Source organism: Beta vulgaris, chromosome 1 (genome assembly GCF_026745355.1).
Source record: "Beta vulgaris subsp. vulgaris cultivar EL10 chromosome 1, EL10.2, whole genome shotgun sequence".
Taxonomy (NCBI): Eukaryota; Viridiplantae; Streptophyta; class Magnoliopsida; order Caryophyllales; family Amaranthaceae; genus Beta; species Beta vulgaris.
The window spans coordinates 1,234,316-1,258,261 of record NC_079202.1 but is presented as its reverse complement, the minus strand read 5'-3'; the positions used below and the strand labels follow the sequence as shown (position 1 = coordinate 1,258,261).

General features: G+C 33.9%; 2 protein-coding genes across 6 annotated transcripts in view; one reads left to right on the top strand and one right to left on the bottom strand.

Annotated features, from left to right (window-relative positions):
- The window catches only part of LOC104902242 (WD40 repeat-containing protein HOS15), a 29,147-nt gene extending 14,508 nt beyond the window's left edge, over positions 1-14,639 (bottom strand). The window contains exons 1-8 of one of the 5 annotated variants that reach the window (XM_048637717.2): positions 14,484-14,639; positions 6,407-6,552; positions 5,945-6,284; positions 4,178-4,272; positions 4,063-4,109; positions 2,307-2,457; positions 1,004-1,067; positions 132-287 (exon numbers count right to left, since the gene is read on the bottom strand). In XM_048637717.2, the coding sequence (XP_048493674.1) occupies positions 132-287; positions 1,004-1,067; positions 2,307-2,457; positions 4,063-4,109; positions 4,178-4,272; positions 5,945-6,284; positions 6,407-6,552; positions 14,484-14,601 (1,117 nt within the window). In that variant the 5' untranslated portion in view covers positions 14,602-14,639. Of the gene's footprint in view, positions 1-131; positions 291-1,003; positions 1,068-2,306; positions 2,458-4,062; positions 4,110-4,177; positions 4,273-5,944; positions 6,285-6,406; positions 6,553-9,051; positions 9,166-10,568; positions 10,858-12,750; positions 13,047-14,483 lie in introns of those variants that run through there. The other 4 variants (XM_010689967.4, XM_048637720.2, XM_057392998.1 and 1 more) reach the window with 4 other exon arrangements.
- Positions 14,640-19,708: 5,069 nt separating this feature from the next.
- On the top strand, positions 19,709-22,560 carry LOC104902260 (putative cyclin-A3-1). Its single transcript, XM_010689978.4, has 8 exons — positions 19,709-20,555; positions 20,756-20,988; positions 21,074-21,149; positions 21,265-21,341; positions 21,448-21,481; positions 21,580-21,729; positions 21,820-21,954; positions 22,053-22,560. Exons 1-8 carry the CDS (start codon positions 20,184-20,186, stop codon positions 22,125-22,127), a joined length of 1,152 nt encoding a protein of 383 aa, XP_010688280.2. The 5' UTR covers positions 19,709-20,183; the 3' UTR covers positions 22,128-22,560.
- Positions 22,561-23,946: the final 1,386 nt, after the last annotated feature.

Genomic DNA, 23,946 nt, shown 5'->3' with positions numbered 1-23,946 from the left:
CTACTATTAGTTAACAACAATCATGACAAGAGCTTACTGAATCAATTGATCCAAATAATCCAACTTTTAAAATGAAAAGTGTCTGAAGCAGAAGCAATAGGTAACCAGGCAAACGGAAGACCATGCATCACCTGTGTGGAATTCAAATTGTTGCTTCCACTCTCCTGTCTTTGCATCCCAGACGATAGCCGTTTTGTCAATACTGCCACTAAGAAGATAATCTCCTTTCTTATTCCATTTCAGAGAGAAAATTGGACCTTTATGTTTATTCAAAGTACTTCTCAAATCTCCTAGATGAAGACAGCATCAGATTAGGAAAAAGGTGCTGAATGGATTTTCATAGACAAGGCCATATAAGGCCTAGAACCATATTACAAATCAATTTATCACTTCTTTCTACACATCCAAGCTGTTTTTTCACTTAAACTACACACCCTTATACAGGTCAGAATATCAAGAAAATATTGGAAGAAAGAATAAGCATGTGTCTAATTAGATGTAATTCAAATAAGAGGAACTACATAACCAATAATCACAAATAAGTACTTCCTCCGTTTTTTTTTTAGATGTAACATATTGACTGTGGACACTATTCATCCAATACCCTTTGACCATTATTTGTCATTTATACATAAGAAAAAATATAGTCATGTGCGATCTTGTTTGATTCGCGGTTTACACTTTCCAAATATATATTTTTTATAATTTTTACTTTTATACAATTAGAGATATTATCGGTCAAAGTTGTGCCTCGACAAATGTGAAAAGTCCAATGTTACATCTAAAAAAAACGGAGGGAGTATATAAAAAGGAAGCTAACAAGGAGAAGCTATAATTTCAAGTTTGCACAAACATCATCATTACACATCAACTTGTTCGAATCTCGCAACTCCATCATTAGATTAGTAGTCATCTCTAGATTGGCGTCTATCTCGCAAACAATAGAATGGATGATATGGATCACAAGATATGTTTAAAGAAACTTGAATGCTGCAATCATTACCATTTTTGCTCCAAATTCTTGCCTGTCCGTCATAAGATCCCGTAGCAAGAAGTGTCCCATCCCACTGAAAATAAATTGAAATACTATTAATATAAAAAGGAACGATATCAAAGAAGAAAAATGGGATGTATTTTTGTATCTCCAAACTATGCTGCCAAGAACATTTGACAGACATACAACTCGAACTGTCAAGATGTATGAAAAAATAAAAATAAAAATAAAAAGAGATATCAGGAAAAAGAAAACCAAGAAAGGTGGAGAAAAGCAACAGTGAAAAGAAAGAAAAGTGAATGGTCGAAAAGTATCATCATGTTTGATGTCTGAAATCTGAAGTTGTACATTCTGCTGATTTTCCAGAAAGTAAGTAATCTTTAATCACTACCAGAACCTTTTTAAGGGCTTGAAGCATACATTATCCCATAAACACACCAAGTCTCTCAGAAATCACCACATCCTTTCATCTTAAGAGAATCCATTTAGATGGATCTCACTCTGCCAGATTAAGAGAATATGAGTCCCTGGATCTAAAACAAAGGCGCCCAACTTCGGGGGAAAAACACAGAATTCTTGATCAAATTGAAATTTCAATTTGATTGCATGTCAAAGAATATTTATGTATAGTTCATGTCTGACTTCTGCTTAAGAAAATTGCGCTCATTATGCAACATCCTACCATAGCTATTCCATCAAATCACAAGTCTCTAACTTCCTGTTGAATTGTTATGAGAATAAGTCAACCTTTAAGCCAACCACTAAAAACAAGTCAACTCTTTGATTATCCTTGAATAAGTCAACCTTTAGTACCAATCTGTTTTTAACAAGTCTTTGCCTGTTATTAACTTATTTAATCGCTTAAATATGATATGTGTAACTTTTCAAAGGAATGAGAGAGAAAACAAAAAGAAACTAAAAATTACAAAAGAAAAAGAAAAAAGACAAATTATTTGTGATTTAACTTGTTTAAAATTGATAAGTACTAAAGGTAGACTTATTCAGGAAATAATCAAAAGATGACTTATTTTTAGCGGACGGGACAAAGGTTAACTTATTATTGACAATTCTTCCTTTTCTTAAAAGATAGGCAAACACAAACAAAACACAACATACACACGCTAAAATTAATACAGTTACTTGCATTAATTGGGACAACAAAATTGATTATTGCCAATTGGTAATTGCCAACTAGAAGCATGTAACTTTTCCCTTCAAAAAAAAAAATAGAAGCATGTAATGACAATTGACATTTTACTCCATGAAGTGAATATCACAAATAATATGCAAACCACCATGAAAGAGATCTTACATTCCAATCAAGTGTTGTCACATCCTTGATATTCTCATTGGTTCGGCCCCTAAAGTGCTTTAATACCACAACATTTAGAAGTCCATTACGCCTACTCGAGGTAGAAGGCCCATCAGCAATTGGCCAAATACGTGCCGTAGCATCTCCAGACCTAGAATACAAGAATTTAAAGTATTAGCAAATATTTGGAGCATAAACCTCAACTATGTGCAGCTCACAACTACAGAAAGGTACAGATTAACTCAATCCAAAGAAAGCAATTTGAAAAGGATTCACCTAATTTGGGGCCTTAGGGGAAGGCATCCGCTGTTAATATGCGTCAATATTAAAAACATGGAAACAATACGAACGGCATGATCATTTAAGCTTTCAACTGCAATGTACTGTCCCTATGAAAATAGCACCAGAAATAAGTTTGCTCTCTGAGTAACTCTGATACTTGTATCAGTCACACATGTCCAAGTGTCCAACTCAGCTATTTTATGTGAATTCTACATGATATGGGCCCAAAATAAAGTGTTGAAGTGTCAATAACTATGTTCGAGTGGTGAAAATAGTACTTGAGTTAAAATGAAGAGCTCGAGAGACATAGTCATCTGTGATTGAGATCGTTTGAGAACGCTTTTACTAAGTCTCTTATGCTATTCTTATCATACATGCTAAACATCAAGAGCATTTGCCCAATAAAATATCGATAATTTCAAATCATTCATACCCTTATGTGTCATCATCCATACCCATAACTTTGTATGCTATACCATCTGTAACGTAAGCAATGCTTTTAAAACCATGAATCCTTTCACAGTTCATACTCATCAAAAGTGCAAGTTTTCTAAAGGCAAGTATCCTACATAAAAGCAAGATACTTGTGGTTGTCAATAATTTTAAGTAACAATTAAGGCCAACAATAAATTGATAATAGTCACGTATTGTAGTAGAACTACTCCATTGTGGTGTAAGACAGAATCGTAATTGGTGTGGTATATATCTTATATTTTTCGTATCGAAATTGGCCTATTGTAGCAGTATTCAGTGGTATCAGCTATTTATCAACCGATATGCAATAGCCTATTATAACTAAAGAGATATCAGTTTGATAAGTCATAAAAAAATACATATTGGTGAACAAATCACATATAATGCAGCATCTAAAATCACGGAATCTCTCGATTTTCTAGGGAAAATAGAGATTGACTAGGAAGACACATAGTTCATGTGTCTAATAGACATAGTGGACAGGTAAATTCAAAGTGCTCTAAGGGGAGAAGAAATATTTGATCATTAGTGTGACGCACAGTATCATGGATCTCAGAGTCCTATTACTCATCAACTGTATTCTCAGAAATGTAGCCGTTGAAACAAAAGAAATCAGATAAAAACAAACTTCCGTACATTTAACTAATAAGGAAAGAGTTCATACAAAACAAAATCCTACTGTTTCAAGTTTCAACAGCAAGTAAAACAAATAGGTTTGGGTTTCAACAACAATAATTGAATTCGGATTGTTAAACTCCATGAGGTCAAACAAGGATTAAAAAGATATAAAGACTATTGATAATTATGATTAACATTTAACATCATATAGATTCCAGGAACATAACATACTTCTAGGTGTTTCAGCCACCAAGATGATGCAACGATCAGGCAAAACAAAAGCACCCATAAAACCAATGCAATTTTAACTGTCTTGGGCATTTAAAAGCATAGTTGAACCATAGGTAAAAATCCCCATAAAATAAAATTATATAATACCTACCCTGAAGCAACAAGTGAACCTGCTGGACTCCATGCACAAGTAAAGACCTGGAAAATTAAGTAGGCATTGTTATTGAAGGATTATGGTGATATGACCACAAAAGATGCACACATACCTCAGAGGTATGACCCTCCAGAACTGTTACATCAGAGGATGGTATTTCCCGAGGTAATGAGGCTGTATCCATTGATATATCCATTGGTGCAGCTCCTATTTTGTGATGATGTAAACAGACCAAACAAAGCAGAGCAGATATAGATTCAGAGACAACATGCTTAGCAAAATCAAAGTGTGGGATACTTTACATGAGGTATGCTGCTCAACAAATCCATCATCTCATAGTTTTGTCCGATATGAGGTATATAGAAGATATTTTTTTCAATAATGATTGATCATAATATTGCAAAAAATAATGCCTGCAAAAAACGGTTCAGTCCTGCAATACGTTGGACGTTGGTTTCTGATGGAAATTCCAGGACTGATGATCTACGAGTCATACACTAATAGATGAACAAACATATATGCTCTTATCATACACTATAGTTATGATTACAAATTTTCACTGTTGCGACCTCTTGAAGCTTGCATTCAAAAGGAAAGAAGAAAAACCTTCAATTCATTTGCTGGCCTTAAAAATTTCTATAACAAGTTCTCATCATCAGAAGTGCTATACACCTGTTGGCTTAAAGAATTCGCAGAAATCTTAAAAGAGCAACAAACAGAGGAGAGAGATAATAGCTTAAAGCTAACTTAACAGAAACAATTAGTACAGATTTTGACGAGGTATGTACGTAGAAGGGTTGCTGAAACATGGAATGCTCCAGTACACAAAAACGAAAACAGTAAAAGCAAAAAAGTGATCTCTTAATCTCAAGGAATATGGAACGTGAGGGCCTTCTTCAGCATTATAATATGAGATAGCTTTCAAAGTTTTCATATACCCATTAGTAAGGAAGTATAGATGTTGAAATTGGGAATAGCACCCTTTGATACTTGGAATTTTAGTTATATAGTACTGACATCTTTCTTTCCTCTTTTTACTTTATATTGACATCTAGCTAAAAGTGTTGAAGCCTTGAAGGCATTGGGTAATTCTGGTCTATTAATTACCGGCTTCATGATTTGCTTGTGTTTATATATTACATAAAAAATCAAATAATTCATATTGTAAAGTAAATACTGAACTTACCTTAAAAAACTGAACTACAAGTTATAGTTAATTTTTATAGTTAACTGATCTGTAGTTATTTTTTGTCTTTTCATCTTATATGACAAATATTATCACAAGTTCAGGCCATTGAAAGAAAAACAATTCCAACTTTTTACCATCTCTGATATTATACCAAGTATGCAACTTATCATGTGAATGGTTCTGAAGTTGATAGCATTATGTAATCTTTAACTTTTGGATCATTCTTGTGACTATACACAACCTTGCAATTATTTTTGTTTTATCACCTTCACTAATTCCTTTTCTTTTCCTCGCCTTCTCTAATTCTAGGGGTTAGAAGTTTCTAAATACAAATGTAAATACATCTTTCTAATATTTTGTTGTAATTATTTCATGTATACTTTATCTGTTAATAATATTTTAAATATGAATTTCTTATTTCATCAAGTGTATGAACATATAGTTTGATTTTATTTTATCAACTACTCTTGGATAATTGGTGTAATACGAGCACCAGTTACTGAGCTGATTTCAAAAATTTACACTACGCCCAGATGAATTTCACAAGCAAATTTCAGAGTTTTTTATGAGATGATTGCCTGATTCCAGTAGAAGAAAAATCCCATATATATATTTCGTGAAGGCAATAAACAGCATTTTTTGTAGCTTGAAAAAGTATTGTTAAGAGCAAAATAATTAGGGGAATTATACCTCCAGAAGTTTCATTTACTTCAATTTGGATGCCAAATTTATCTTCATGAAATTTCACATCAGCTTGAATATCTTGTGGCTTCTCCTTTCTCTTGGCTTGTTCTCTGTCAATCTGTGCCCTCTCTTTGTCTTGCTCTCCTTTTTCTGTTCTTTGATTCTCCCTCTTACTCTCATGCACATTGTCACAACCATGCTCATGATCCTTGTCCTTCTCTTTATGCTTGTGATCCCATAAACTTTCTTTTTTCTCATTGATTATCTTTTGTAGCTCATCAATATCCTTTGTAATGAGATCCAAAGGTTGTAAAAGTGCAAAATTGTCATCCTTGTCTACATCACTCTGGAAACCTTATTAAGGTACAAGACAAGAATCATATGAAACTATGAGAATATTTGTAAAAGCTGATTTCTTCAGAACCATTAGAAGAATAAACTATGAGAAAATGTGAATTGAAAACCTACACAACTGAGGTTCATTTCCAGTTCCATGTATTGAAGACCCTTCTGGACAAACCTAACTAGAGCACTGGGTGGAACCAAATTTCCATCAATTTTGCTGTTATTTATCCCTGCCTCATACCCAAAAGCAAAAGCTGAGTGTGTAAAGCCTGGAAGGAAACGACATGGTTTATTAACAAAGTAGAATAATCAACAATCATATAGTGTATACAGCTCCTTCATAAGTAGAAGAAAATGTAGCACAGAAAATATTCAAAAATAAATCTGACATTCCACAGATACTTTTCCTCTATGCATCCAATCCAGCTTAAACATACAGCAACAAACAATCTATCAAGATACTACCATATCTGAATGCAAAACATCATTCAGTTGCTCACAAACTCGCAACATTCAACAATAGACAAAAAATAATCTCTATTCTATAAGGCAACTATAGGGGGACACCAAAATACAAAAACTCCTATTTTACCCTCACTAACTAAAGCAAATTACATCTAATAAAATAAATCAATATATTATTTTTTTCAAAATCACGTCACACAGCATAACTGTAATTCACTGCAAAGTACAAAACAAAACCACCCCAATTCCCCTAACACAGTTACCCAGAATTCCAACGGTTAAGTTTTTTTGCTTTCTATATTATACCATATTCTCTCCCATAAACAGAAACAATTCACAAATCAGATTATCAACCGTTCATAAGAAGGAACGGCCTCGACTCCAATCTTCATCATTCATTTGCTTTCTCAATCTTCTTCGTCTCAATTTTTTCCTTACCATTTTTTAGTTTCTCACTTTTCTGTTGGGTTTTGGGCTTTGGGCTTTGGTTCAAGAACTTTGGTTCCTCACTGTAGTGGAAAAGCCGCACCTTTCACCGGTGTTCTCAAATTTGCCACCAAGGAATTTAAAGTCCCTCCTCAACCAGCACTATCGTCACTGATGGTATTTTTTTATCAATTTTTATTTCTTTTACTCTTATGCTCTGCAAATTCATCATTTTGGTTGGATGAGGAATTCATCTCCATCAAATTTGTCTAACTTTATAGACAAGGAGATTGTATAATGCGTTCTATATGTTGAGTTACCATTATTTTCTTTATTCTTTTTTTAAAAAATCTACTTTCTATAAGATTAGAAAAACCTTTGAATGATCTGCTAATATGTTACTAACAAGTATGAGCCTTTATATTCCCTAAAAAAAGTATAAGCCTTCATAGGCGTACAAAAGGATAACAATTTACAATAACAAAATTGTTTTTTCTTTGTTACATTACTATGTACTACATGTCAAGAGACTTAGGAAACCAAAAAATGGAAAAAAGAAAAAATTAAAAATAAAAGAGATGGTTTCTGCTATGGCGGTTTTGTTTATCTTTCAAATAATGAAAACAAAACATGTTTGATAAAACCGTTTTAAAGAACTAATTTTGAGTACATTTCATAAACTGGAAACATAAAAGGTAGCAATCATTTAAGAAAGTTGATTATGGATTTGGAAAACCCATCATCTTTTTCTCTCTTCCCTTTCTCAATTCATCTGTTCTATTAACAGATAATGGCTGGTGGTCGATGAGTCATCGGTGTTCGGTGCGTACTGTGTAGCTGGTTTCGTCAAGTTTCACAATGAAGGATGACACCACCACATATGTTGGAAATTTCTCAGAATGTTTCTACTGTCCGAAATCGTAATTGGGCATATGGATTTTGACATGGACAAGATTTAAGTTTTTAAATACAATTAGGTGCTCTTATCATGGGACTCGAAAGGAGTAAGTAGTATGTAAGTGATACAAAGAAAAATGGTTTGGGATTGAGTTAACGTTATAATACCAATGCATATATATGTGCTACATAGTTTCAGTTTTAATTAGGTATAAATCATTTTAAATTTTATATTTTATATTTACTAGCACATATACATGCTATGCGTTTGAAATCATGTGGACAGTTAAATTAATTGTGTTGTGTAATTACATTTGGTAATTATTTGTAATTAAAAATGCAATCTCCCGATTTGGAATGTCTATAATCAATTTATATTAGTTTAGTTCTTTAAAAGTCTTAGATAAAGAGGTGCAATTGCATATTTGAAAAGTGAAAAGTTAATTGTAAATAGCCAAAAATAAAAGTCTTAGTTAGGAGTAAATATTTAACGAATATTAATAAGTGTTGATATTAATTCATTAAGTTTTTTTTCTGGCTTTTTAGGTAGTTTGGTAAACTAATAAAAAGGCTGGATAAATGCTTTTAGTTAGATAAATTATTTTTAACAAAGATAAATCACTTGACATGATAATAAGGGTCGTATTTCTCATTGCAAGTTGGTATCATAAACCCATAAATAAATGACAATAAAGAAATGTTAGTTCTTATGTGAAAAGGAAATATGATTAATTGTTAATATAATTTCGCACGCATAGCGTGCATATAAGACTGGTAATAATAAAGAAAACATTGATGGCACACTGCAGCAGCAGTATGGGTATAAAGCATCACATATATAGAGAGCATAATCATTTGGAGCCCTTTTTATGTTGGAATACTATGAAATGCACTCCATGTGCAGAAAATTGATATTATGAACTAGAATTCCTGAAATTATCATGGCTAGAAACCTAATCTATGAAACCTTCAGCACCCACAATATAGCAAAGAAGGATGAAAAACACAGGATCAGAACCCATCAAATCTATAAAACCCATATGAGAAGCTTGGAAATGCTCCAAAACAGCATTTGCTACAAAACAAATTACTTGATCATAGTGAAAAAAATAAAGTTGGTCTCCTAAACTAGTAGCAACTCTAAATGCAAGAAAAAAGTGGGTACCCATCTCCTTACTAGGAAAAAACATGATGTGGATAAAAGGAGATAGCATTTATTTGGTTTTTAACCTTGGAGTCTCTCATAATTATTAAATTTCACCAAAACCACCCATCAAAAATTCCTTATGGATAGGAGCTTTCTGTAGACAAAAATTAACAAAGCTATGGGAGACAGCACGGGGGGATCCATTAAAGCATCGGAAAGCTTGATAGGAAACATAATCAAGAATACACAGAAAACTAGAACACGTCTAGCTCGCAATCACAAGTATGTCTTGAAATGACAATTCACACGAACTGATTTCCTATCCTACAAAACTATGGAATAGGGTGCGATAAACTAAAAAAATTGAAAGAGTTGCAAGGAAAAAGGATAAAGAATGACTAGTACCCTTCACAAGGTTCCACCTAAACTCAAAAGAAAAATCCCTCTTACCTGTCTTATAATTGACCAAGATAAAGAAGGTGAGGAAACTTTTACGAAAGACACTTCCATTAACTTGAAGCTTAAGGCCTTTTCACTATGTTTCATCGTGCTTCACCCTTTCTACAATAGACATAAGTGATTCAGTCACTTTATGCAGAACGGAGCTGCATTGAAGCTATTTCCTTGCAAAGCGGCAAAAGGATCCCTCTTTTTTGGTTTTACAAATAGATTCGCAACTAGTTGGATGATTGCTCTCTCTCATCACTGACAAGTCATTAAAAATTACATTAATACGACATAAATGGTCGCTTAATCATACACAAAAGGAGGGTTAGGGTCAAAAGGTATCATGCCACAAAACGGTTTGAAGTCTACAGAAACCACACGCCTAAAAATAAGAATAAAAAGAAGGCAAAAGTTCAGGTCTTTCATCTATTAAATCGTGCATAATCTTATCTCTAAAATCAAGCAAAATAAATTGTTCCCACTGAAGCACTCAACTTCAACTACACACAATTCTTACAAATTGAAACTTGAACACTTAGAGTGAAAAGACTTCCCCTAAAGATCAATAAATTGCCTTTCTTCTATGTACATCACCAAAAACGCCAAAACTAGTTTCCCCATTCAGGAGATCAATCGTCTTTCAATCACTTCAAACACATTAGAAAAAAATTCACTGTAGCAAGTTAACCTAAGTCATTAGAAAGAAAAGCTCAAGCACAAAAGAAAAGAGTTGATCAACTTAGGCCTTGTTCTTTTGGACTCAACTCGCTGAACTGAATGAAAACTGTGAGAGGAAACTAACTGAAGTGAAGTGATATTAACTGAACTGAAAATAAGTCCAAAAGAACAGTGCCTTACTCTTTAAATTTCAAAAGACTACATTAGTTAGCAAGGCTCAAATACCTAAATTTGGTTTCAATATGTATTGGGATCTTCCCGAAGTACCTCCATGCTTTAAGAAGAACATGTGACCTTAAAAAGATTACAAGGTAGAAGTCAAAGTTGAACTTATGATTCCTTTCAAGCACGCTGCACATTTTTTTTTTAACATAGCAATCCTCTTTAACCATAAATCTCTACACTTGTATCATCCCCTATGAATTTTGATTATTATATTCAATAGCAAATCTAGTAGGTGCAGATTTCTTCCTCTTCCGAGTCTTCAACTTCACCACCTCCAGCCATTGTAGCTTCTTTAAGCGAGGCAAGTCGGCAACCCTATGAGAGTTTGGAATTGAGCTCTAAGGTCATACATCACACCAAGCATCAAGCCAAAAGATAAATCTAGAAACATTAAATAGCTTAACTTCAACCATAGACACAAAGTGTCAATGAACCTAATAAAATAGCATTCTGAACACTAACAGCCTAAGATGAATGTTCCAATTGGTCCACAAACCCGATTACACTACTCATGTTTGGCTTGGATGACTCTAACATTCCTTTCATTAGCGAACATCCATGTCAATTTATTTTGAGAGCCTCAATTAGTCAATTATAGCACATGGAGGCCTTATGTCAAAGCCTCCTTCGATAATCTCTCCTCTCCTTCTCCCCCACCAAATCATATATCTCATAACTTTCTCCAACTACAAAGCCAAGCTCATCAAATGCTTTGAAGTGATACCATGCGGTAGATCTATAAAAGAGCATGATAAGATTGGAAAGTCCCCCTCCCCCAAGAAAAAGAAATAAGCATGTATTCATCTATCAAACATTTCGACCTCTTAGAAACTCTGATAATGATTGGATTCAAAAAAAAATTAAAACCAATTTACTAGGATTTATAAAGAATAGCAGCCTAATTTTACTGGAAAATAAAACGAAGGATTATTTGGTATCATTCTATGATTTCTAGTCTTCTTATAACACATAAAATAAAGTATTTTCCTTGTTTAAACTTAACATGATCATTGACTAGTCCATGCTAAGATAGATATTTTGTAATTTTTTACATGAATGCTGAAAATTTGAAAATCAAAATCTAGAAATTGGGATGATACCAAAACAAACCTTAAAAACCATGAAAGTAATTCCTCATTACTTAATGTCATTTATATAACAAAAGCTATTAGAGGTTGAATTCAACAAACTAAACACTTAAAATCAATGAAGCTTGATATCTTTAGCCTAATTTCTCATGAATTTTTTTGATTTAGCCTTTAGTTTAATAGTTCAAGTAACTATTTTTAATCCCATTCACATAATAAATCTCCCTTTCCTTTCTCCAACTAATTTCAGGCCACAAAACTTATTTTCTTCGTGTCACCTTGCTCAATGAAGACATCTGGAAAAGTTAAAGCCAAAGATCTCTAATCCTAAACTCTCTTTCAATCGGAGCTTGCATCATCATCAAATACCCCTGGTTGTTGACCTTTCTACTTTAAACTCTCTGAAGTATTTCATTTTCTAATTTCTTAAAGAGCAATATCTATCTTCAAAACTAAAAAAGACTCTAGGACGATTATCAAATTTAAAATTTAAATTACTAGAGACCAAACTGAAAGTTTAACTAATTGCATCTAATGCATTTTAAGATAACGGGTCAACCAAAGGTATACAAGACCCTCTCAGTCATTCATGGTGAAGGATATGCTAACTTATGCACATCAACATGAATGAGGTAAGCATCATAACAAGGGTAAATTACAAATATTTCCTATCTCAACATATGCTAATACATTTTTAGGATAGTTACACATATTTCCATAACAAAAAGTCGCATTAGAGAACCTATCTCAAAAGGTACATAGATCGTTAGATGACATAAGACATAAGCAAATCCTAGGTATTCAATAGCACCTATTATTAAGGTTGCCTTATGAGTTATGAGCATGTGTACTATATTATTCCCGTATGTTACCCATTGGAAAACCTTGTTTGTATAGGCATACAGGTGTTAGAGACAGCCTATATATAAAGTTATTTCGGATCAATTGAATCACAAAGTACTAGATTGTGTCAAAATAATATAAATTGAAAATCACTTGTCACTCTAAAAGCCTAGAGTGTGGGATTCACGAGAAGGGGGAGATTTAGGGAAATTCCCATATAAAACATTTTAAAGCTAAACAAAAAAACTCACAACATTGGCGACCATATGTGCCGCAATCACACCAATCAACCAGCTAAGTATCAGCTCCAAGTTCAGCATACCCACGTTAACCATCTATGCTACCATAACATCTTTTTATCACCTCAGCATGCCTCCTTGGTCTCCCCCATGACAAATTACCTTCTTTCTCGATTCATATTTCCTCCCCTCGATTTGTTGCATTTTACTTCCTTCTTTGGTTAAACGATGACATATATCTAGGACCTACGTCCTAACTATGCCACAAAGGATTGGTCACCAAAAGCCAAAGTCTAGGCCACCCACCCATAATGAAATGGAAGTGCTCCAATGATTGGAAATATAGAGAGAGAGATACAGATTGGCCAAAAAGTAAGAGAAGGAGAAGCAGGTCAATACAGGAAAAAGGGGCGCGGAGGGAAGGGCAACAATTACGAGAATATTGGAGAAGAAAAATGTGACAAAAACAGACACAAAGGGGAATTCGCTGTAAATTATCCCAAACTCGTTAATCTGTTGAAAATAGGACATATAAGAAGAGGATAATGTGGATTCCATCTCCAGTCTAACCACATAGGTGTCACTTTGATGTTGTTTTCAATCATCGTAGAGACCCAATATTCCTCTAACAAAATATGTACATAGTAGTATGCGATTGTACAGCAAAAAATTATAGGAGTTCTTAGATAGGTCCCATTATAGAGGCTGAAAACAGCACCGCGAAAAATTTACTTGCCTTCTAAATGAAGTTGTGTTACCAATTCGAACAACATTTCCTGCTTTCCAATGCTGAAAGATCATAATGATGAACATAATTGGAGAAACCAATTGAAAAACCATTGTCCAAAAGTAATTATACGTTAGGCGAATTATCAAATTGTAAGCAACTACATGCTATCCTTGGGCAGGAACCTTAAACCTAAGTGATAAGGGCCCTTCTGGCAAACCATAAGTTAATTTTCTCTACCTTCTTTTCACCCTTGATTCCCTAAACACCATCACTACCCGAACGTCCTTTACATTATCATGTCACTACACACTACAGAGCACCATGGTACATCAGCATTCCTTCAACACCACTTCCACAATCAGTTTATTCAGCTTGGCATTACCCCTCTACAATTAATTAATGCTAAAAGTTGGAATATTATCTAATTGAACTTCATAATTAACCCATAAATCACTTATCATTCGTGTTTTACCCGTCTCCTATCTCATGTAAGGAGATTTCTACCCCAGGACGACCCCCAACGCCTCTGTCGACGGAGGACGGAAAATCCCTGAGCCACCTTCAACTGAATTGGAGGCAACCAAATCAACCAGGGAGCACACAATCAACTTCAAACTATTAGCCGCTGAGTTGATAAGATATCATTATAATTACACCCCAACAGCTAATTCTAGAATAAAGAAGATTATCATCCTCTTTTTCACTCCACAAAACAAAGCAAAGATTACAAAAATTATACTGGAGAAAATACCAATACCAGAATACCAAACTCTCCATACATATATAGATATAAACAAATAAAAAAATTGAGTAGAATTCTCCCACTAACATGAGCATTTACTAAGAAAATTTGCATTATCTTTTCTGATCACAAAAAAGAAAATCTAGCACCCTAAATGTGGAAATATTTGGAACATATAACAGGTGCATGAATCATGGAATTACCGAACGAAGTCAAATTCACATTTCGATGTGAAATTTGAAAAAAAAAAATGAGAGATGAGAAAATGTAAACCTGATTCATGCAGATATCGGAAGACAAGATAATTCAACTCAGTTGAGGTTATAGACACCATCTTCCACGGTTCGTAAGACGAGAGATACGTTGATGCTTGAAATATGGCAGTTCGCATAAAGGTTTTTTTCCAGTTTTATACTCCGTTTAGAAATAGCGACACCGTTTCATGTATTCACGGTTACCGATATAGGGTTTCAAACGTTAATAGCTTCAATTAGAGTAAAAGTTATAAAAAGCTAATATTAAAAATATATACATTGAGACGAATCTAACAAGATCCTATATGGCTATATTTTTCCTAAAATATAAACTACCAAAATTAATCAAAGTGTAAGATGTAAATAGTAAGCATTATGCGAATGGTGCAACTATTTCTAAATGGATGAAGTATAACAAAATATTTTCTTTGTGTGCCCGTAAAAAAAACATGTTTTTTCGGAAAGAGATACTATTTCACCAATCGAGTCACCTTGTATATGCAAATAGTGCTTACATCTACATTGTTTGCAAAATTTGTATTTTTTGCCAATTTGAGGCGTTTTGAGTTTTACAAGGAAAAATATGGGTGTTTTGGTATTTTTGTGAAGTCATACTCACAAGAATTAGCAATTTTGTGTGTATGTCGAATATGAAACTAGTTATTCGGTTGGAGTGATGCCCTCGATTTTTATAAAGAGATGTGGTATATAAATAAAGAGATTTGGTTTGGTGATAGAATAATTTTACTTTTTGGTGAATATTAGGGCACCCTTATTCATGAGTAGAATAAAAAGTTGTGAGTCCAATCTTAAATTTTAGAGCTTTAATCATGAATGGGAATAAGATTGTAGAGTGATTGGAATGAAAAATAATGCAAATTTAAAAGAAATATGTCATGTCTTACGTGGCGCCATGTCAACATGTGGAGATTTTGGTGACAGGTTCAAGGCTCCAATGCTCCAATGCTCCCCACACTTTATATAATGGTATAAATTGTTGTTTTCCATCGAGCTGAGGTGAATCGAAAAGAAATATGTCATGTCATGTCTTACGTGGCTTCATGTTAACATGTGGAGATTTTGGTGACATGTATCGGCCTCTGATACTCCCCCACACATTTTATTAATAGTATAAATTGTTACTTTCCATCAAGAAAGGTAAATTGAAAAGAAAGATGCCATGTCATGTCTGATGTGGCGTTATGTCAACATGTGGAGATTGTTATGACATGTGTCGAGTTTTGATTCTCCCTCACACATTTTAATAATAGTGAAAATTATTATTTTTACATCGAGAAAGGTAGCTCAAATGAGGCTCTACAAAACAACCCATGTTAATTGTACTGAGGAATATTGGAGTTATTAAATTTATTATCAATTATATTAGCTAAATACCCCTACAAGGCTACGACCTAACAAAATAGATAAAGGTGGTCAATGGGTCCCCAACCCAACAATCTTGATCTACACTCTCTACACAAACTTATTGGGCAATTAGTAGATCCTGGACCAAGGTGTATGATGAGCATCCTACACCAACTCCAAAACGCAGGGCAAGAAGAATGAAACGCACCATTCAACATGCAAAAAAGTAATTGATTTGACAGCTAATGTACATTCCTATTACGTCCAGTGTACATGTCGAAAAAACAAAAAGTAACTGATTTGACAGTTATTGTTCACCATTTAATAACTGACTAGTTATTAGGCCCGGGCTATGCCCCGGGGGAGAAAAAATTTCGTTTATTAATATAATACTTCATCATAATAACACTAAATACAACTTAGCCTAGTGGTTAGAACTTTAGTATATATACTTGAGGTCTTGGGATCAAACCCTATATTATGCAATTTCTTAATTTTTTGATTGTACATGGATTATATGAACTAAAACTCCCTAGGGAGAGCGCCACGTGGCACAATTTCTTGTTTTCGCACGCCTTTTAATATATTTGTATAGATTTGATGTCAAATGCCATCATTTTCCCCCATATACTGTTCAACACGTCTCTCTTTTCCACACTCAACCTCCTTGTACATTCGTGGTTGTTCATTAACAAAATCGAAATGTACAATGACAACCCCCAGCTGAAAGTAACCCAATTCATAAAGCTGATGTCAAGTGAGTAATTTGCAATCCTTGTACACTGGGTGTGTTGATGTTTGTCCACTAATAAAATTCATTATGAACAATTACAGTCTCATACCGAAATTCACCACTTCTCTCTTTTCCACACTCAACCTCCTTGTACATTCTTGGCTTCGTGGTTGTTCATTAATAAAATCAAAATGTACAATGACAACCCCCCAGCTGAAAGTAACACAATTCATGAAGCTGATGTCAAGTGAGTAATTTGCAATCTTTGTACACTAGGTGTGTTGATGTTTGTTCACTAATGAAATTCAATATGTACAATTACAATCCCATAACGAAATATGTCAAGTGAGTAATTTTCAATCTTTGTACACTAGTGTGCTTGATGTTTGTTCACTAATGAAATTCAATATGTACAATTACAGTCTCATACCGAAATTCAATAAAATAACAATGTACATTGATGGTCATTGCTTTGATCACTGAAAATCCCCAAATGTACACTCGTATATTATTGTACACCAAACCATATGCATTTGTACATTAAAAAAGTTGTTTCACGTGATGAGAGAGAAAAAGCTGGCCCACTTTAAAAAATACTACCAAAAGCCAGCCACATGGGCAAGGTGTAGGATGCTCATCCTACACCTCGGTGTAGGATCTAATTTGCGCTTATTGGGACTATTCATGTAGAAGTTTAGCTAGGGGTAGGCCAAGGTGGGTTGTCATCGAGAAATTTATACATTTTATTGGTTTTATCGATAAAATTATACTTGTTTAGTTTGTAACAAATAAGTAAAAATCTTAATTAATTCAGTTTGTTGTTGGCTATAAGTGGAGTATTAAACTTACCATCTTAATATGGCGTGTCTTTGATTCTCAACATATACAACATGCATTTATCTCTTATCTAATTTGGCTTTGTCCTAAGAAAAAAAAAGATATTTTGTCTCTAATTATGTCTTTCATGCTTGTTTTTCGCTAAGGATTTTAACTAATAGCGAACAAAATTTCTTATACAATAAATTTTCCTCTTTGATCTTTCTACTTGGAATTAGCATGGTCTTTAAAACCCGTTTATGATCATACTTCTTTTATGTGTTAAGATTTTTTCATAAAGATTATGTCTCGTAATTCTTTAATCAATGTTCTACTTTAAGGCATATCAACGAATAAAAACCATTCACAACATGTACAATTGTAGTAATTATGGATCCATCAAATACATAGTAAAATATTCAAACCTTTTACAATAGTTTACAAAAGAAAATCAGTTCTTATTCAAAGAAAATAAAACAAGAGCGTCAAAAGTATTAGCCTTTTATCTACACAAACATATAACATTATGTAAATTAAAAGATACATGTTATATTGTTATTAAATATCTTTTTAAATAGTCAAATATTACGTATGTCTGAATTCGCATGTCAAATTACTAATTTAACCCACAACATTAAGGGTGTGAATATCCCTCAGACTCACCTCTAAACTTTAAACTGTGCCACATCAGCTTTCTACTACTTTTTAATTCTACAGACTCACTTCAGACTCATTCCAATTCTATACTCTATCCCTTAGATTATCTCCAGACTCACATCACTTTATTTTATGTATTCTAATTTTTTTTTTTTTTGTTTTCAATACCATTATATTATGAAAATGTAATAAATTAAAATCATTACCAATAAATAATTAGTTAAATGAAAAAAAAAATTAAATTAAATTGACACTAATATTATAAAATTTTACAAACACTAATATATTACCGTTGGATTGGAGCTTAAACAAAAAAAAAAAACTGCAAGTTTACGTTGCTGTGGGGAAGGAAAACCAAAAAAAGTGTTGTTAAATACTTGGTGGGGCCCACGCATGAGTCTTAGGATGAGTTTGGGAAATTAAAACTCATCCCCAGACTCCTTCACCCTTTCTCCTTGAATATCCCTAGTCTTGTCAAAGACTCCCTCAAATCTTGTCTGAAGACTCATCCTTAAGACTAGGGATATTCACACCCTAAAATGAGTACTTTATTTTAAATACAACCCACTGAATATAAAAAGTTTTGGATCCATCACTGTTATCAGGCAAAAAGTAAGACCAATCCTCTTAGTAGATTTGTCGCAAGATGAACTTTCAACGACTAATCTAGTTGGAACAACCTTATTATGGGTCGTCACTTATCTGTGTGCCCCACCTTTTTCTAATAATATTAACAAAAATCCAATCTTGATGCATTGTCCGCTATAAATCATCATAATAACCTTTAAGTAAATGATTTGTAACAATCTGTTAGTGTTAGTGAATGAAGAGTGGCTAAGGTCATCTTCAACAACACTTTCCAAGTAACAACTAAAGAAATTTTGACCAACTCAAAACTCTATTAAATGTGAAAATGGTACCGTACCTTTACAATTTTTAGTAGCAGAACAAATATTATCTTTTAAGGTACTCATAACGTTTAGAGTAGCTTTTGAAAGTAGATCTTTGTTACTTTTTTTTTTGTTCTTTTACATATTCAAGAACTAGTTCATCTTTCGCTAATTATTTTAAGTTTTAGGATATGTTCTTTTCGACATAAACAGTTGGACTGAACTGATTGCAGCCGAACTGAAATAAACCGACTCAATATGAATTGAACTGTTTGCAACTGATTTGAACCGATTTGAATTAAATTATAACCAATAGTAATGATAATAAATAAATTAGGAATTGAATTGAATTGAACTGAAAATAAGTTGGGGTGAACATGTCCTTAGTTTAATATCTAAGCTCTAACAAACAACAAAAAACATATTACAATCAATAAGAAAAACAATAGCTACTACGACTATGACCATTAACAAATATCATAACCAGTTTTGCCGAGAAATCCCGAAAAGAGAGTTAAAAAAAAAAGAGTGTCAGATGACAATGAGTAAACAAAACGAGCCATGATAATAAAAATTGGACGACAATCGACGAATAACCATTCACTTTGACATAACATAACACTATCCATAACCAAGACACAACCCACTTATCACATCTTCATTGTGTAGCCAACTAGCCATCAACTAGTTGATGCCTTGATGGTATCTATCACTATGAGGCTGTCCTAGCCATCCGGCCCATGCCTATACCTTCGTGCTTCAGGTGGGTTTAATATACTTCAAGTCCACCCACATGCCACATGTAGAAAGATTCTCCAAACTAATTTCACAGTGCTCAAAATCCCAATTCACGGAATAAGACCACAAAGTTGCCCGCCTTACACTACCAAATTACTCGAATCTTAAGTACCAACAACAAAATGAAACCGCCCTTTTTTTTTCAATCTCAAATGTGTCAAAACCCCCTAAAAACAAACTCCGCGAAAACTCTTTCCCAATTTTCGAATTTCGAACCGGTGAATTTAATCAATCAAAAAAACCAAACCCAAAAGTTTAACATAACATCGTATTTTTTTTTAACAAGGACCGCGAAAAGTTTAACATTTTTGAACATATTCTCAAATGGCGCCCTTATATCACACTACTACAAAATCTCTCTCTTCTCCTACCTCCATTTTCACCTTTCTTACTTTCTCTCTCTATCATTCTCATTACTTTCTCTCTCATCTTTTATTCTATTTCTTCTTCTTCAATAACAATGGCGAATCAGGAGAACTGTATGAGGGTCACTAGACTATCAGCAAAGCGAAGAGCAGCTGAAGCTTTGTCTGATCAACCGCAGCAACAACCACCAGCGAAGCAAAAACGGGTTGTTTTAGGTGAAATTTCGTCGAATGTTTTGGGTAGTTCAAGCTTAAAATCATGTTCTGAGCCTCGAACACGAGCTCGTTCGAGGAAATCTAGTAAATTCAGTAGCTCTAACTTGATTCCGGCGTCGGAAAAAACGCCGGAGGAGGATGTTGTGGGTCCACCGAAAGTTTCTAATGATGATATTGATGCTGTTTCTAATGATCCTCAAATGTGTGGTCCATATGTTACTGGAATTTATGAATATCTTCGTAATATGGAGGTAAGATTATTGAATTAGTTTCATTTATTCAAGTTTTTATTGGGATTTAAGCAATATTTACATTATTAATGGTGTTAATTTGAGAACCCATTTTTTTAATTTGATTTTTTTTCGGTTGATTGTGAGATGAGTTTGTTTTTGCGGGAATTAGGGTTTATTTATGATTGAAATTGAATTGGTTTTTTTTTTTTTTTTTTTAGCAAGAAGAGAAGAGAAGGCCACAAGGGGATTACATGCAGAAGATTCAGAAAGATGTGAGTGCAAATATGAGAGGAATTTTGGTGGATTGGTTAGTTGAGCTTGCTGAAGAATTTAAAGTTGTTTCTGATACACTTTATTTGACAATTTCACACATCGATCGATTTTTATCGACAAAACCTATTAATCGACAAAGACTTCAGCTTCTGGGTGTTTCTGCAATGCTTATTGCATCGTAAGTTTATGTGATTTTTGGGTATTTTTATTGTCTCTTAAATGTAATTTATTTATTTATTGAAGTCCTCTGTTATTGATTGTAGAAAGTATGAAGAAATAGATCCAAAACCTGTGGAAAAATTTTGTGATATGACAGAAAATACCTACACTAAACATGAGGTTAGTGATATTATTTTTAAAATTTTGTTTTAAGTTATCTCAAGTATCAAATTTACTGAATCTGAATCTGGGTTTATGTTAGTATTGAGAGTTTTGCTTTTCATTGAATGTGAAGGTTGTAGAAATGGAGGCTGAAGTGCTTAAAACTCTCAACTATGAGATGGGTAATCCTACGGCGAAGACATTTCTCAGGTGAGAATCGAGAGCGTGTTGCAATGATTGCCTTATGTTTGATCTGTTTGTTTTTGGTGGATATCTTGCTAAATCGTGTGTCTTTCGCATTATTTATTGTTTACAGGAGGTTCACCAGGGTTGCTCAAGGAAATTCTAAAGTAAGTTTGTGTGCTATGGCAATAATGTATGCCATCTTTGGTTAATCTTTTGTGAAAGATTTACTTATCATTTCTTGCTTTATCTTTTGGTTGTACAGAATCCCAATCTGCAATTGGAATTTTTGGGTTACTACTTGGCTGAGCTCAGTTTGTTAGATTATGGCTGTGTGAAGTTCTTACCTTCTATGGTAGCGGCATCAGTTATTTTCCTTGCAAAGTTTACAATCCATCCGAAAAAGCACCCATGGGTCGGTAGTTTGAACCTTGATTTTCTGTTTAGTAAAGTAATGTATTGTATTGTGAAATGGAGGTTAAAGTAGTTGATTGTGCATTTACAGAATTCAAGCTTGCAAAGTTACACCGGATATAAGCCTTCAGATCTAAAAGAATGTGTTCTTCGGATCCAAGACTTGCAACTAGATAGAAGAGGCGGATCTTTGGTAGCAGTAAAAAACAAATACAAGCAGCATAAGGTATATACATTTCGGCTGCTTACCCACCCTTATGGTAAATTTTGATGATGCTTCATTGAAGTAGTTTGTCTGATATCATTCTTCATTTGCTGTGACAGTACAAATGCGTTTCAACGTTGACATCTCTATCAGAGATACCCGCTTCTTATTTTGAGGATGTTAATGAGAGATAGATCCGTGGGGGATAGTAGATCTTGCTTCTTTTACCATAGATAGAGTTCTCTTGGTTAAGCGCATAAGGATTTTTGGGGTCCTGGACCAGCATTACGCGTATTATTGCTGCTGATTGTATCTGAATGGCTTGCTTTGGATCGTCAAACCAGTGCTGAGATGAATGCGAAGCCATGACACTGCCCTGTGCTTATACGACTAATAGAGCTGATGAAGTTAGCGGAGAACTTTTTTGTGCAGTATATAAGCATGTAACTTAGGCATAAGCTGTAGATGATTCGTCTAGTGCCTAATTGAGGTTACCTAATTGATGTTGACTGAGCTTAGCACTTGATGGAAGATTCTTACTTATAAGAGTTGCAGTTTTTGACACATCTTGTTGTTCATGCCATAGTCGATCTTTCAAATTATGAGTAAAGTTTTGGTAAATATCAACCTTGTGTGAATTTATGGAACATCCAAATGAAAGCATCAATCTTTACCATCAAAGAACTATTGCAACAACCAACAAGGACAAAAAAGAGTAACAATGGGTGGATTAGCCAGAGCCATATCTCGTGGTCTAATGTATTACTATGTATTACTGTAGCATGTGATTTGCAGGTCATAAGATCCTAGATCGTGAATGCCTAAATTGGCTGCTTGGTGCACAAAAAAGTGTAAGAACTTAAGAGATTTAGGCCTTTTCTTCACCATTTAAGATCTCTTTGAACATGGATAATGAAGAGTCATAATGAGTGCATGAGGCAGAACAAAATCATGACGATTCTCTTTGTTGTCAGAATGGCAGAGAACTGAGCCACTAAATATCTATTTTGATCAATTTTTTTAGTCTTATATTTACACTATTTGTTTGTAATTATTTATTAATATAGATGCTCAAGCCTATAAGATGTTCATTTGTGGTCTAAGAGAATATATGTTGAAAGGCTAGTTGTTTATCTTCTTTGTTTTTTTTTTTCAGTGTTGAAAGGCTAGTTTATACAATAATAGTAACAAAAATTTACATGGAAATTGTAATCCTAATTTATGTCTATTAATCTGGAATGAATCTCAAAGAATAATAAAACAACGAGTTGAATAAAGCAATAAATAGAAATAAAGGAATTTTAATGTGGAAACTTGAGGACTGGGAGAAAAATCACGAATATGTACTAGAAATCAAAGATGAGTTTAATGGTGAAAACAAGTTCTCAAGGATCTCTCCTAAAGCGTGCGTGTTCTGTCTCTCTCTCTTTCTAATTTGAGAATAATAATAATTATGAGGCAAAACAACCTCTAAATATATTTATACTTTAAGGTTAAAAGAAATCCGAATGAAACAAGGAAAACCACATTCAAAACAAGTAGAAACTCGTGTAGTAAGGAACATCACAACTAGGTAGTGGTCTTCCTAAAACACCATGCATGCGCCGTGGCTTTTGTGCTTTTGAATACCTAAAGAATCACATGGGCAGTCAACACCATGGGCAGGCCGTGGTCTTCTACAGTTTATGCTGCTTTGATCCATTGTTGTGCTTCCCCAAATGTTTTAGCTTGGCACAATGTTGGAGCTTGAAGCAACACACATGGCACAACATCCTTCCTTCATCGTCATCTTTCGACTACTACCATTTCCACATCATTACCCAACATAAGTATGCCCTGAAATGAACCTTCATGTTTTAGGGACACTACTAATTCAAGACACCCCTAAGTAGTTTTCTATTCTTAGTAGCATTGTTATTAGACCTCCTGACCTGAATCTTATGATCATCTTATGATTCTACGATTCAAAAGGACCTCATCGATCTTGATCCTACATAGAATCTTAAATTCGTA